This window comes from Papio anubis, chromosome X, assembly GCF_008728515.1.
Source record: "Papio anubis isolate 15944 chromosome X, Panubis1.0, whole genome shotgun sequence".
In the NCBI taxonomy this organism is placed as follows: domain Eukaryota; kingdom Metazoa; phylum Chordata; class Mammalia; order Primates; family Cercopithecidae; genus Papio; species Papio anubis.
In genome coordinates this window covers 45,949,457-45,965,468 of record NC_044996.1, presented here as the reverse complement: position 1 = coordinate 45,965,468, position 16,012 = coordinate 45,949,457, and the positions used below count along the sequence as shown (strand labels likewise).

Sequence of the window (16,012 nt, the reverse complement as noted above, 5' to 3'; positions counted from 1 at the left end):
CCGGCTAGTTTTTTGTATTTTTTTAGTGGAGACGGGGTTTCACGATGTTAGCCAGGATGGTCTCGATCTCCTGACCTCGTGATCCGCCCGTCTCGGCCTCCCAAAGTGCAGGGATTACAGGCTTGAGCCACCGCGCCCGGCCCAGACACCAAATTTTAAAAATTGTCAAAAAATAACCAGCTGCTGAATTCTGCACTGAGGGAAAGGCAGACTCTCTTCTGTTCCTTATTCCACCAAGCTGCTGGTTTCACAGTTGCTTCAAGGGGCTTGCAGTGGCCCCAGAGGTACTTAGCAATTCTAGTCCCATGTTTCAGGCCAAAATTCATTTTAGCCAGAAAGGGTGCCTGCTGCAAAATGAGATTCCCAGCTGCTTGGAGAAAAAAATAGGGTCAGTGAAGAGCTCAAACATTCCAGCCTTAAGGTGCTCAATTAATGTATGCTTAATGGATTGGGATATCTTCAACAATGTTGATTTCTGGGCCCCACTCTTCCAGAGGTTCTAACTTTTAAAATCTGGTATGAGCCTAGGCATCTGTGCTTTAACAAGCACTCCTCAGTGATTCTTATCATCAGGCAAGTTTTAAAAACAGCTGGTTAGTGCATGGTTATGAATTAGTGCAGAGGTTGGCAAACTGTTTCTCTGAAGGGCCATATAATTAGTATTTTAGGCTTTGCAAGCCATATGTGGTAGCACGAAAGCAGCCACAGGCAATACATAAATGAAGATCACGGCTGTGTTCCAGTAAAGCTTTATTTACAAAAACAGGTGGTGAGCAAGATTTGGCCTATGTAGGCCTGTAATATGCTGGCCCCTGAAGTGTATTATGCCTTCCTACTACCTCATTCACATTTTGACCAGGGCCTTTCCAATTCTCAACATTGTAATACAAAGGAGTGCCCCTAATATTACAAACTTCAAGCCCCACAGCTGAGCTTTGAAGATGCTTTGGGACAGGGAGGCCTCTGAGAGACCCCTCATATCACACTGCAAAGCAGGCCTCACCTGTGTCTGAGCATAAGGCTAGATGTGACTCCATGACATCTAGCAGAGACCAGCTGGCAATGAATGAGTCACCAGCATTAAGGCTAAAGACTGAGAATAGGATGGAATCTTAGAGACCGACAGGACAAGGGTCAATGAGGAATGAAGTATAAACAAGCTGAAAATAACTCTGAAACAGACACCTGGAAATGATTATAATCCCTGAAAATATTGGCAATTTCATTTCCTCCTTTGTGGTTTGTGCCTATAATTAACTGAATCTTTGGTTTTTCAGTGGTACAAACAGAAACTCACTAGGACAGGATCTAATCTTGCATCTTTGGTAGGGATAGCAAGGATGCCATCCTCTTCACTGTGGTGAATACATAAAAGGATACCAGTTGGGGTTCTTCATTTGTTTGAGTCCATTACGTAACACCAAGGTAGAACCAGAACCAGTGGATGAAAGATCAGGAAAGGACTCCCAGCTTTAGCCTGCTGTGGGGGAACAATCACTAAGCAAAGGCTCAGGAAACGTGGGTTCTGGTTTCAGCTCTGCTACTCAATTATTTCAATACTTTGGGTAAAGTATATCCTCTTCCCAGGCCTCCACTTCACATGTGAAAATGAAGGTTGAGCTGCATGGCCCATTCAGGTCTCTAGAGATGCCTCTTTCTACACACTGTGCCATGCAGTCATCTGAGGGCAGATGATGGCAGAGAAGAGAGGTGACTGTCAGGTAGAAAGATTCCCCTTGCCTCATGTTTGTGGCACCTTGGTGGAACTTTGGATGACTGTAGAGATGGAATCAAACACAGCTGCCTGAGCATAGCTACAGATCTTTCTATCTATCTTGCCCCTTTCTCTTGCTTCTGCCTCAGCCTGCAGTCCCTGCTCAGGATTGGAGCACCAGGCTGTGCAACACACAGAGGCATTTATCAACTCCATGTATAATCAATACTGTAATCACTTTCTGCAACGACCTCCAGCTCTGGATTTCATTGTGCTATATTGTCTGCTGCCAACAAATTGCCCCTTTGGCTCAGGATGAGAAGTCTAAGGTTCCTTTAGCTCAATGGTTCTTAATCTTGGCTACATTTGGAAATCATCAGAAGCTTGAAAAAAAAATACTGATGCTCAGACCTCACCCCCAGGAATTCTGATGTAACTGGTCTGTGGTGGGCCCTGGGCTTCAGGATTTTTAAAAGCTCCTCCCAGCATTTCTACTATGCAGCCAAGACTGACACTCACTGCCTGAGTTCCCGCTGGACTCAGGTGAAACAAGTGGTTTTTTGCAGTCTCCCCTCTGTGGGAATGAGATTGCTGGCTCTGACGGAGAACACAGCTGGGACCAGGGCCCAAGACACAATGAGGATGTTTGTTTCTGATGTGTATCTTAGGGCCCTGCCCTCCTGTGGCTGATCTGGTAAATGAATCTCAACTGCAGTGTAAATGGTAGATAATAGCTTAATGTATTCCCAGCTGGCAGGGACCTTCAGGGCCTTAACACAAAGAAATTCCTGATTGTAAGACTTGGGCTCCATGGCAAGGCCCATAGGGGTGGTGGTTTGAAGTAGCCCCAGACCTGATTCACTCCCTAGTCCTCTTCATCTCAGTAAATAGCGAGTCCATTCTTTCAGTTGAAGTCTCTGTTTTCCTCACTCTTATATCCAATCAGTCAATATAGCATCCTAACTCAGTATTCAAAATATATCCAGAATTCACTCACTTTTCGACTCCATCACTACCATCCTAGCCCAAGCCTCCATCATGTTTTAACCATATTATTGCAGTTACAAATACTGTACTTACCCCCAACTGGTCTCCATGCTCTTGCCATTGTCCTCCTACACTCTGTTTTCCACACAGCAACCAGAGGCTTCCTTTTAAAATGCACATCAGACTCTGTTCAATCGAATCCCTCTAGTGGAGTGAAATCCAAAGTTCTCACCGTGGTTTACAAGATCCTCCATGACCCAGCCCCCAGCTGCCTCTCTGAGCATCTCCCGTCTTGCTCCTGCTCCATCACGCCACTCCAGCCACCTTGGCCTTCCTTGCTGTTCTTCATACACCTCAATTCACCTCAGGGCCTTTACTGTAGTTTCTGCCCAGAAGCCTTTCTCCGGATAGCCTGGTGGCTCTCTCTCCCTCACTTCCTTAAGTTTCTGCTTAATGTCTCATCCTTAGGTCTTCCCTGACCATCCTGTCTAAAATAACCTCCCACAGTGGCCGGGCGCCGTGGCTCATACCTGTATCCCAGTATTTTGGGAGGCCGAAGTGGGTGGATCACTTGAGGTCAGGAGTTCAAGACCAGCCTGGCCAACATGGTGAAACCCCATCTTTACCAAAAATACAAAAATTAGCTGGGCATGGTGATGCCTGCCTGTAATCCCAGCTACTCGGGAGACTGAGGCAGGGGAATCACTTGAACTGGGGAGGCGGAAGTTGCAGTGAGCCGAGATCACACCACTGCACGCTAGCCTGGGCGACAGAGCGAGACTCCATCTCAGAAAAAAAAAAAAAAAATTAAAAATATAACCCGCACAATCCTACTTGTGGATATATATCCAAGGGAATTGAACTTAGTATGCCGAAGAGCCATCGGCATTCCCGTGTTCATGGCAGCACTATTCACCATAGCCAGGATATGGAAACAACCTAAGTGTCCACCATTAGCAGATGAATGGATGAAGAAAATGTGGTATAAATACACAATGGAATACTATTCAGCCTTTAAGAAGAAGTAAATCCTGTCATTTGCTACAACATGGATGAACTTGGAGGACATTATCCTAAGTGAAATAATAATAATTATTATGATAAGCCAGACACAGAAAGACAAATACCGCATGATCTCACTTATATGCGGAATCTAAAAATGTCAAAATCATAGAAGTGGAGCATAGAATGGTGATTACTAGAGGCTAAGGTTGGGAGGGAATGGGGACATGCTGTTCAAAGGATACAAAGGCTCACTTAGACAGGAGGAATAAGTTTTTGAGATCTATTGCACAGTATGGTGACTATAGTTAATAATAATGTATTATGTATTTCAAAATTGCTAATATAATACCCTCACTACTCCCACTCTAACTCACTCATTCTCTTGCGTAGTCCTTTACCCTGCCTTATTTTTCCTCATAGTCCTTCTTTACTACCTAAAAGATATTTATCGTCTGTCTATCCCTGCTGGAATGGACACTCCATGAGGCCAGGGAGTTTTGTCTGTCTTACTCACTGCTCTATCCCTCATCACCTAGAACAGTGTGTGGCATGTAGTAGGCCCTTGCTAAATTTGTCAAATGATTGAATAAATACCCCCCACCCCCACCAAAGACAATGAGGATGCCCCTCAGCACGACCCCTGTATTCCTGATTGCTGGGCCATATGGAGCTAAGCAGGGAGCTAGAATCCAAGGGGCACCCAGGAAAGGCTTAGTTTCCAGTGTTTGCTAATCATGCTTCCACTAAAATTGTGGGAGAGTTTTCAAGAACTAAAAGCCAGTCAGGCATGGTGGCCTGTAAGCCCAGCACTTTGGGAGGCTGAGGCAGGTGGATCACCTAAGGTCAGGAGTTCAAGACCAGCCTGGCCAACATGGTGAGACCCCATCTCTACTAAAAATACAAAATTAGCTGGGTGTGGTGGCACATGCCTGTAATCTCAGCTACTCAGGAGGCAAGGCTGGAGAATCACTTGAACCCAGGAAGTGGAGGTTGCGGTGAGCCGAGATTGCGCCATCTTGTCACCATCCAGCCTGGGTGACAAGAGTGAAACTCTGTCTCAAAAAAAAAATTAAAAAAAAAAATACAAGCCTGGCTGATTTTGGGGGCATTTCTTACAGAATTGGATAAACAAAGTGGTGCCGAGCCCAAAACTAGAAAGCCAGGAGACTTGGGTTAAATCTCTCACATCTCTATTCCCCAATAGTGTAGTAACTGTGGAAAAATCCTTTTGGAGTGCTAGGTCTCCTTTCTCCCACATCTAAAACAGTATTTATTATGCAACTCCTTCCTAGGGGCAGGGCATGTCTGTGAGATGAATAAGATCATTTCTGTAAATTCTTTGGGATGCTTATATTCAGATGTAATAAAAAAAAAAGACATCTTTTAGGTCTATCTAACATTAAGAAAACCAAATATATAAAAACTCAATGTATGTTATTACTAAAGAACTTTTGCAAACTCACCTAGGCCTAGAATATTAATAGTGGGGTTCAATCTACCCAAATTCAATTCATGCCCAGCTGTTTCAGAACACACCAATTATACAGGGAAGCATTTAGCACATTGCCTTGCACCTCGTAGGGAATCAATATTTATTTATTGACTCCTTGATCAGTAATGCAAAGTGTACCTGTACTGGGACATCTTAACTCTGACATGACAAAGGTTAGGCTTTCCCTAGATATGGAGAACTCACCATCTCTCTGTTCTTTTTCCAGTCCCCCAAATCTGCTTTCATCAGTGCTGCGAAGAAGGCCAAGCTGAGGTCCAATCCTGTGAAGGTTCGATTTTCTGAACAGGTGGCAGTTGGAGAAACAGATGCAGTAAGTATAGCTTTGGCTCCATCTCCTCAGCCCCTGGCCATAATCTGCCTGGCTGTCAAGCTCTTGCTCTGGGGCTACTTATAGTGGACAGCTTTCCCAGTGGATTAGAGTGGGAACGTCCAGGTGCTGGAGGGGGGAAAGTGGTAAGTGAAGAGGGATATGTGACATCCAGAGAGGCCCCAGGTATTGTGGGGAGAAGGAATATATATATTGATTCACTCAAGATCCTTCTGATACTTAGAGAAATTTCCATCCCTAACACAGTAGCTTACACTCAGAGCAAGTGCTCCATAAACATCTTTTGCTACTTGATAGAAACAAGAAGGAAGTAGTGGCTTCTTGAAGACCCAGGGAATGAGTGGCTGGTGAAATTGAGCTCTCTTCACATTTAAGTGATCTTGCAACTCCACATCTTGACTGGAAAAGGCCATGCAGTGATGAGTGAAGTTACCTAAGGGAAATGATACAGACTCTCATTAAGTCACCAAGTTTTTATTAGGCACCTGCTATGTTCTTAGCACTAGAGGGGAAGCAAAATAAATACCTGTTGCCTGCTACCAGATACCTCTCAGTGATGTTGAGGGGGACAAGTGGTTCAGATTAAGACAATACAAAATCTGCTACTGGGTGGTATTGTTTCAAAGGACAGGTAATATTTGACAGCCCATGCCATGCAGCTGCCAATTTGGGGAGTCTTGGCCAGCCACAGTGTTTCTCATTGCTTCGGGAGGTTTACATGCAATGAACTGTCGGCTCCAGATGTGCAAATGAGAAGAGGCAGGTGAAGAGCAGAAAAGAAGTGTGTTAAGCAGTCATGCATTCTGGCTGAGTTCCTCAGGAATCTGCAGAAGTTAGTAATATCCCAGTGGGGACGGAGGGGATAGCTAGAGCTAACAGGCACTTGTGTGCTTTTGATAGCTGTGATGGGCAGATCTATCTGGAGGCCCTTGGCATTTATGTGCTGAGGCACAGCCACAGTTGTCGGGAGAAGATAGCAGGCCCAGACAGAGCAGGGAAATCAGCAGGGTGCCAGGCACTTCTATATTATTTGAGGTAGAGTTAGTGAGAAGAAGAGATGGAGGACACAGGTGTCTTCCGTCTCCATTTCCCTGACTCTCATTCCCAAACTCAGCCTATGCCCTCCTCCATCTCTGCATGAAGAAGGCTGGCAAACCCAGGGGACTACAAGACCCCACTGGGCAAGCTGTCTGAATAATTGATGGTTGGGATCTGTGTCAATCCTAGAAGAAAAGGTTTAAGAGAAGTGATAATTGGTGAGCAGAGGGGAAAAGGAGTAATATGGAGCCCCTGCAAATTGGGGTGAAATAGACCCCAAGGTCCAAGTAACCAGGAGGATATTTGTGTCCTGAGTGCTTGAAAACGCAGAGGACGTATGACTTGGATTTGGGAAGTATGAACAGGCGCATCCTATCCCATCTCAACATTGCAGAGTAATCCGTCAAGGGCAGGCCACCCAGTGAAGAACTCCTTCCCTTCCTCCCCACTCCCCTCCCCTCTCGTCTCTTCCTCTCCCTTCTACTTCCCCTTCTCCACTTTCTCCTTCCTCCACCATGATTCCCCTCTCCATACCTCACAGCTAGGCTACAGGCACAGCTAGGTTATAAGCATAACGATGCCCCCACTCCAGTCTAATCTGAATGCAAATGCCACAGAGTAGCTAGGACCCACCTAGAGTTACTTCTTTCTCAGTCAGGCCACCAGGCATAGTGTGAGGCTCTTGTCTGGGTGAGAGATAGACATCAATCTTCCAACTCTTGCTGCACTCGTGAAATTACCTGATGTTACAACAGCACCCTCCTCCATGCTGCCGCCAGTATGGACCATAGCAGCCTCATCACAGGTAGGGACCTGGGGGAGTCCAGGCCCAGGTGACTCCAGGCTCTCCTATCAACCCTTTCCTCTTGTGTCCCAAGGCTTTATTAAGCAGCCAGAGCAAAAATAAATCCTGTGGGCGTTCCTTGCCAACTCTATTTTTAAGCAAATTCAATTAAGTAATTATCTGAGTCCGACCCAGTGTGCTAAATAAAACCTGCCACTGCTGGGATCTGGGGCCTCTGGGCCTGGCAGGAGCAAGGCATCTCAAGATCAGGGAGGGAAGCAGGGAGTCACACTCTTCCAATTTTATATACCATCATTTCCCACCTTGGCTTGACCACAGCCAAGCTTATCTCTTGGCTCCTCACCACCATCAACCATACCCCAACCCAGGAGGATTTGCTTGTTCCTCTTCCCATGCTTTGTCCATGATCCATGACAGTCTCTAGGTCTGGACTGTTCTCATCTGGCTTCTCAAATCATCCACACCCACTGTCTCCTTCAAAATCAAAATCCAATTTGCTTTAAGTAGGAAACTTCAGCCATGTTATACCTGTTGGTTTGATAATATGTGTGTGTGCCAAGTCACTACAACAAGAATTTAAGACTGGACTTAAATCTCCTGTAGCTCTCATAGAGACTTAGCATAGTGCTGGGCATACAGTAGAGGTTCAGTGAATGCCCAGTGAATTAAGGAATCTGGTTATCTCTGCAGCTTTTCCATTCCTGTAGAACTGATGATGATGTTGGCCCAGGGAAACGGTTGGGATGAGAGTGATCATTCAATAAGTGCACATCAAGCACCTACTGCCCATTCATTCAGCAGCCATTTATTGTGCACCAAATGTGTGCCAGGAACTTTGTTTAGTGTTGGGACTACAAAGATAAATAGGACATGGTCTTTGTGTTCTCATTTCACCATTTGATTGTGAAAGACAAATATCCTTCAAAAATATGGTAAAGGTGAGTTTCGGCAACATAGCGAGACCCTGTCTCTACAAAAAGTAAAAAAATTAGCTAGGTGTAGTGGCACATGCCTGTAGTCCTAGTTATTTGGGAGGCTGAGGTAGGAGGATCACTTGAGCCCAGGGGTTTGAGGCTGCAGTGAGCTGTGATTGCACCACTGCACTCCAGCCTAGGCGATAGAGCGAGACCCTGTCTCAACAAAACAAAACAAAACAAAATACGGTAAGAGCATTGTGAGAAGTGTGCATAAATTGCTATAGGAATGCATGGAAGGATCAGGTCCAAGTATTTGATGATATTAGACCAAGGCTTTACAGAATACATATTTGAGCTGGGTTTTGAAGAATAAATAGGAGTTTGCCAAAGAGGAAAAGAGAAAGGCAGGGGGAACAGCTTTTCTTTCTTTCTTTCTTTTAGAGTCCTCAGAGAAAGAGAACAGCCTTTATTTAGTGAATTTTTATTAAGAATGTCTCAATCGGAGTCAGTACCGCCCACTCCTAGAGAACTTTTGAAAATGTCTGAGGGCCAGGCATGGTGACTGTCACCTGTAATCCCAGCTGGTACTAGAGAGGCTGAGGTACTAGAGAGAGGAGGATCGCTTGAACTCAGGAGGCAGGATGTTGCAGTGAGCCGAGATCACACCACTGCACTCCAGCCTGGGCGACAAAGTGAGACTCCGTCTCAAAAAAAGAAAAAGGAAAGTAAAAAAAAAAAAAAAGAAAGAAAGAAAGAAAGAAAAAGAAAGAAAATGTCTGAGGGTGTTTCAGGTCATCCCAATGCTTTGGTGTGCTACTGGCACTTCATGTCTCAGGGTGGGTTGTGCAGGGAGTGGGACGGTCCCTGAATAATGAAGAATCATCGGAGGTATGGAGGTGTGAAAGAGGCATGGGTACTAGGAATAGGCAGGGGCCAGGTCAGAAAGGGCCTAGGGCAGGGAAAAGGCAGAGCAAAGGTCTTGACAGGACATGATCTTGGCTTGTGAAGAGCCTCAGGGAAAGGGAGGTATCAGGAGATAAGATCAGTCTAGAAGCTTTGTAGCAGGTGTTTAAAAAATGTCAGAGATAAGATCAGGTGGCTGAGATAGACTCCAAAGGAGGCCTCTCAGCCCTTCAGGGGATGTGTAGTGATCCCTATGCTCTGATCTGTGAAGGTTTGAACTACAGTAGAATGTGGGTGCTCCATGATGTCAAATGGAGGCGAGCTTTTGATATGGCTCAGTGTCTTGTTGGGGAATTTGGTTCTGGTCCCCATGTATTATCGATCTGCTCTTTCCTCTGTCTCTGTCCTCCTACACCTTTGGCTCTCTGTCTCCATCACCTTTTCTCCTTTTTCACACCCTTCCTCTGGCTTCCTGCCTCCTTTTAAATGAGCCCCTCTCCTTGTCCTTTCCCTGCTTGTTCACAGAAAATGATGAAGAAAGAAGCTCTCCTCCTCATCCCCAACGTCCTGAAGGTTTTCTTAGAAAATGGGCAGATCAAGTCATTCACATTTGATGGTCGGACCACTGTTAAGGTACATACAGTCTCCTCCCCTGGCCAGCATTGCCCTCTCCAGAGTACACGCGGTTGTGTGTCCTGTGTTCCTCTGAGTCTGCACATAGCTGCTTGCCACTGGAGTAAGGTGGCCTTTAAGTTCTGGATGCTTGTTAGCACAAGGCTGCAAAAATGCAGATGAGAGTGGTGGTAGAAGTTTGCATGCCCAACTGTGTGCTGGTAGTTGTTAAACCGTGTGTGTGCACTTACACTTGTGAACTGCTTTGTGTTTGTGTTACATGGGGTCCTTCAGGACTCTTAAGAACTAAGGAATATGAAGATCATTAAGCCATTTATAAAGCAATAGTGATTTATATTGATACAATAACACCTACACAAGTTTATGCATAGAAATCAACACAGTCTCTTGGGAGATTAGCTTAGCTATGCCTTGCCTTTTAAATAACAGCCTGATCTCAAGCACTGAACCAAGATTTGAAATGTCCAGCCACAGCCCCTTTGGCTATTCTTTTCACAGGAAGAGCAATTACTGAACTGTGATTCTTAACAGCTCAGCCAGGTGTCAGAAAGTCCTAGTGACTTTTCTCTAATCCTTAGGAATAGAAGTGATGATATGCTTCACCCCCAGATTCAACTCTGCTCTGGGACAGAAATATCCATTCCTGCATCTTCTGGACTCTCTCCAGAAAAAGAATGCCATCCCCAGAATGAGTATTTTAATGCAACTAATGCCGCCCAAACTGCTGGGCAGCTACAGTGCCTGCCCAGAAAACCTAACTTGGTCCACAGGTACCCTGAGGTTCCCATACTGGGACCAAGGCAATCCTATAAGTAAAGAAATTCTTGGGTCAGCAAACGTTTGCTAAGAGGAGTTATCAGGTACTCAGAATGGGTCTTGCCAGTGATTTTCAACCAGAATTGGTGCTTCCCACTCTTAGAGAGCTTTTGGAAATGTCTAAAGGTGTTTTAGGTCATCCCAATGATTTGGTGTGCTACTGGCATTTTGTGTTTTAGGGTCAGAGATGCTAAGTGCTCTGCAGGGAGGGGGACAGTCCCTGAATGGAGAAGTTTTTTGAAAGGCTTAGGCCTAGGTGGGTCCCCCAGGGGACCTAGGACCAAAACATACTACTTAGGGTGCCATAGAATGTTCTTTTGGCTATTGAAAGGGGCATGGGAGGGGGCATTGAAACAGAACTAGACCACCCAGAAGGTGCCCAAATGTGCCTTCTCCAGATGTGAATATCGCTTTGTGTCAGAATTCTCCTTGGTGGTTTATTCGTGGCTTGGTATGTCCATTGTGGACTCTGTCTCCATACTGGAGGGTTTAGTGCCCTCTCTTTCCCCTTGGAGGCTTCTCTGAAGTTCTCCCACCTCACATCATCAGTGCCATTGTGGCTTCCAGGTAGCCCTAGCCTTCCAAGACAGCAGTGTTCCCCTCGTTTGTGATCTCAATCTAACTCCAGGAAGGGTGTGCTGGCGACTTATTGGAGCTTTGACAGGCTGCCAAGCCACTTGTCCCAGAGAGGTACCTGGGTGAATTGACAGCCTGGCACAGGGGCTGTTACACTTGTAACACCAGTTGGCAATCACCGGATTGGCTGTCCACAATCCCAGTGCAGCCAAACTGCAAAGAAAACCTCATCTGTCCCTGACAGAGCTCCAGCAACACTGGTGCCTCTGTGACTACTTGGACAACACAAAGAGATGCTCTCAAGTACCCACCAATTTCCAGTCTAACATTTGAATAACTGAACGTCTTTCAGTGTTCATTAAGGAGCTTGTTTGGCAACTGCGGTTGTAAGGATGTTTCATATTCCCGAGCTTGATTCTTTCCAGCCTTTGGGGGCTGAGAGATGCTGACTCCATGAACACACACATTGGAGCCCAGTGTATAAGCCAAAGTCACAGCAAATCAGTGGCAGAAGTCTCAAAACTGATATTTGTGCAGCCCCTACTGATATGTTTCCAGACACCCTAATATTAAAAGTAGGGCAGCAGAGCAGACGGAACCCAGAAGTAGTCAGATTTATGACTGTACACAAAACACATGACATAGTTCCTCTGCGTGGATACATTTTTCAAGTTGCTAAATTGATCATCTATAAAATCCAGTTATGGTCAAAAGTGAACATTTTGCCAGTAACTCAAGTCACTTGATTTAGATTATGAATCCAGAAATAGTATACTTTTTAATCATATAAAAGTCACTTTTGCTTTTATTCATTCCTAAGACTTGACAGACAATCCCAAGTGGATCTTCTGACTTATAAGAGAAGGTGAAGGGAGAACCAACACAGTGCCTGGCACTTAGTAAGCATTTAAAAGATAATGTGTTGAGTGGAAGGAAAGAGGTAGGGAGGGAGAGACATGACCTTCTTTTGCCATATGCCTGGCCAGGTGAAATTCAGAAACACCTACCTCTAACCCCCTGCACCTCTCCCCAGGGCCCAGGCCTCTGAGCAGCACTCATGGGTCACTTTACTCATTGTGGATCACAGACCCTGGGCTACCATAAAGGCCAGTGTTGCAGACTTCTACCCAGGACTATATTTCTTTTCTTGGTGTTTAATCCCCCCTCCCATGTTGGTGCTTAGAATAGCTTAGGGCCAGAACCAATCTCCCTCTCAAGGCTCTTTTCTGTCCCACAGGATGTGATGGTAACATTACAGGACCGCCTTTCCCTGAGGTACATTGAGCACTTTGCTCTTGTCCTTGAGTATGCCGGACCAGAACAGAATCACAAGTTTCTGCTTCTTCAGGACAAGCAACCCCTGGCTTATGTAAGTAACTCTTTTTTCCAGATAGCTTTGCATGTGGCCTCTAATAGAGAAGACCCAAGGCACTCACTGTCTGGAAAATTCATGATGCTATGCTCAGTCGGTTCCCAGAAGTCACAGTTCTCACCTAAAGCTGATATTATCCACCTCCAGAGGGCTTTTGGCAGTGGCCTTTGTGAGCTGAGAAGAGCATGAAGATCATTAGTCTTGGTCTCTAGGGGGAAGAGTATGGGGTGATTCACCGCATGGCACCCAGAATGCCGAGATAAGAAGCAGTTGCAAGTCTCCTGTCTCCTGGAAACCCCACATGATAGATTTTTCTGCTTCCTGGGAGAAAACTTGGCCTTTTGCATGAAGGCTGTTATGGAAGGGTCAGGGAGTGGGCCGTACTCAGCCAATTCCCAACTCCCACTTGTCCTAGGATAAGTGAGAGTTGGGAATTGGCTGAGTAGGGCCAAAAATAGGCAGCATGTCACCCACATCAATTTACAAGGTAGAGTAGGGAAAAGTATCCGGTCTTTCTAGCCCTCACCATATGGAAAAGGGCTGGGGAAATCCAGGATTGCTGGATAGCATTTCATCAACAGTGAAGCACCAAGAAGTATCAGAGTTACAATCAAAGCCAATCAGTACTATCAAGTAGGGTGGGACAGAGTTGGAGAGGAACAGTGGAGGAAATACCTTTTCAGAGCCTACATGAAAGCCAAACAAAACCCCAAATCAGACACAAAAAGATGAAAGGATTTTTGGAAAGAGAGATTCAAGTTTAGCTCTCAGCCAAATGCAATACAGAGACTCACTGGTGGGAAGGAAAGGTTGTGGGCATCCTGCCTGGAGGGAGGCCTAAGCACCTCCCTTAACCCCAAGCAACCCTTTGAATTCAGTTGGTCTGTTGTTGCAAATGGGATTTTAAACTTTTTTATTATGAAAACTTTCAAACATACACACAAGTAGGAAGAATATAGTATCATTAACCCTATTACCCATTCCCAGGTTCAACAATTATCAATATAGTGCCAAGATGTTTCATCTGTACCTTGAAATAATATTTTAAACCTTTGATTTACTCTAATCAGCAATTTACTCTGCTTGAGGCTGAGCCCCTCTGCAAGGTAAAGGCATGAATCCCACAGCAAGAAAAGAGCCTGAGCCATTGCCAGGAGCCCTCCTTTCCTGTCTAGTGTCTTGGGCTTTAGACCCATTGGTTGATAAAGGTCATGTCCTAGATAAGTGATTTGAAAATTCCTGTTATTTTGGGTCAGAAGTGTGGAAAAGACCTGACTCCTCACTACTTTCCTCTAAGGGTAATATTGGAATCAGCCAGGTGGGAGACAGAATAGGAAACAACAGCTTAGCTCTGCCCCAAGCCTCACCTTAAGGAGCCACTGAGCTGCCTGCCCAACACCCCAGCCATTGATTCCAGATCTCTTTTCTTCTCGCCTTTCATCCCTGGAATTCAGGTGGTACAGCGGACACACTATCACGGAATGAAATGCCTCTTCCGAATAAGCTTCTTTCCCAAAGACCCTGTGGAGCTGCTGCGTCGGGATCCTGCTGCTTTTGAGTACCTGTACATCCAGGTAGAGTCTGGCTTGGGGATACACAGACAGACCAGTGGACAAAGAAGCAGGCAGGCTGTTCTGCCATCACAGTGAAGTAGCTATATAAGTTTTTCCAACCTCCAGGTAGCCCTGAAGGCCCTTTCCTTCCTTTTCTGCTACCACTGTAGGCCATGGCCAAGTTGACTGGCCTGGTTACCTGAGCTGGCTGTGGCTCAAAGTCCTGTCTATTTGTCCACTCAGATCTCATCAGTTTTCAGAAACAAGCAACCCCAGTAACTCTGGCATCCTCACAGGATCCAGTTTAACAAACCCATTTGGATTTCAATGAGTCCCAACCCCCAATACCTAGCTCCAGTATGAGATGATTCCCAATTCAGTTTATCCAGAAACATTTACTAGATACTTACTCTGGGTTAAGCCCTATGCTAGGTACTAGCAATCAGAAGTGAATGAAGAACTGTCCTGGCTCACTAGAGCTTATATGTGCGTGAATAAATATGACAGCAGTAGGGTGCAATGAAGATGAGGGCACTCAGGAAGCATTTTTCCAACTCTACACAAGAGAGATGGTGCAGGCTTCATGGAGGAAGTGATATATGCATGCTCTTAGCCTTGAAGAATGAGTGAGAGTTTGCTGTGTAGAGAGATGAAATGGAGGGGGCATATCTAAGCAAAGGGCCTTGCATTTACAAAGCCATGGTGGCATGAAACAGCATGGGATCATGAGAGAACCATGAGTGATTTTTTTATGGCTAGAGTACAGGATGTGAGGTAAGGGGGAGTAGGGAATAAAATTGGAGAGACAGGAAGCAGTGGTCAAAGGCTTTTGGTAGGCCAAGGCAAGTATAGACTTTATGATTGAGGCTGGGCAGCGGTTCTTAAAGTGTGGCTATTATAGGTTCTTTGCAATTTCATGCTTCCTGGAGTTGTAGCATCAACATCAACTGGGAACTTGTTAGAAATGCAAATTCTTAGGCCCCAGCCCAGTCCTACTGAGTCAGAAACTCTGGAGGCAGAATTCAGTACTCTGTGTTTTGACAAGCCTTCCAGGGGATTCTGATGCCCAGAAGACTTTGAGAACCTCTGATTTATGATGGTGGTTTTAACCTTAGATGCACATTAAAATTATCTGGGAGGCTTTGGGAAAAATGCTGTTCCCCATCCAAGAATAGTTGAATCAAAATCTATGGGAGTGGGGTCCAAACACTGGTGTTTTTTTAAATTCCTCAAGTGATCCTAATGTGCAGCCAAAGTAAAGAAATTCTGCAGGAGGGTAGGAGAGCAGAAATGATTAAAAGAGAATAGCCTGGTCAGATGAGCAATTTCAAAAGACCACACAGTGCTAAGGAAGTACACCAGCTAGGGAGCAGTGGCAGTTATCCAGAAGAAATGACAAGGGCTGGAACCAGGGCCATGATGAAGGAGGGGGGATGGGTTTCAAGAGAGATTTAAAGGGTAGAATGGATAGGCTTTAACTTAACGAGTGTCTTGTAGAGGTGGTATCATTCCCCAAGTTAGAGAATACAGGCAATGGAATGGGTTTAGGGAAAAGATGAGTTCATTTTGGGAAATGTTGAGTTTTAGGTGCCCATAGGACATACAACAGCACTTACTGAGAGAAAAAAAACCTCAAAGCTTCATCTGTCTCTGATGGTGATACCCAGGGAGGTGCTATGAGACATTGTCGTTGTCCTTTTTGACTGTTCTGACAACCTAAAATGTTAGGAACATTTCCCAAACAGCCTCAGGTTCATTTACCAACCTTCCAGGAGGCAATGAGTTGTGGTTGCTCTGTGAATTTTATAAGTTTAGTTCTCTTTTTTTTTTTTTTTTTTTTTTGCCCTGAATT

At 45.3% G+C, this 16,012-nt stretch overlaps 1 protein-coding gene across 2 annotated transcripts in view; it reads left to right on the top strand.

Moving 5' to 3' along the window:
• Positions 1-16,012, top strand: part of FRMPD3 (FERM and PDZ domain containing 3) — a 79,292-nt gene that overhangs the window by 14,838 nt on the left and 48,442 nt on the right. For both annotated transcript variants that reach the window (XM_021932503.2, XM_031660758.1), the window contains 4 exons: positions 5,425-5,529; positions 9,736-9,843; positions 12,473-12,604; positions 14,062-14,181. In XM_021932503.2, the coding sequence (XP_021788195.2) occupies positions 5,425-5,529; positions 9,736-9,843; positions 12,473-12,604; positions 14,062-14,181 (465 nt within the window). The remainder of the gene's footprint in view (positions 1-5,424; positions 5,530-9,735; positions 9,844-12,472; positions 12,605-14,061; positions 14,182-16,012) is intronic.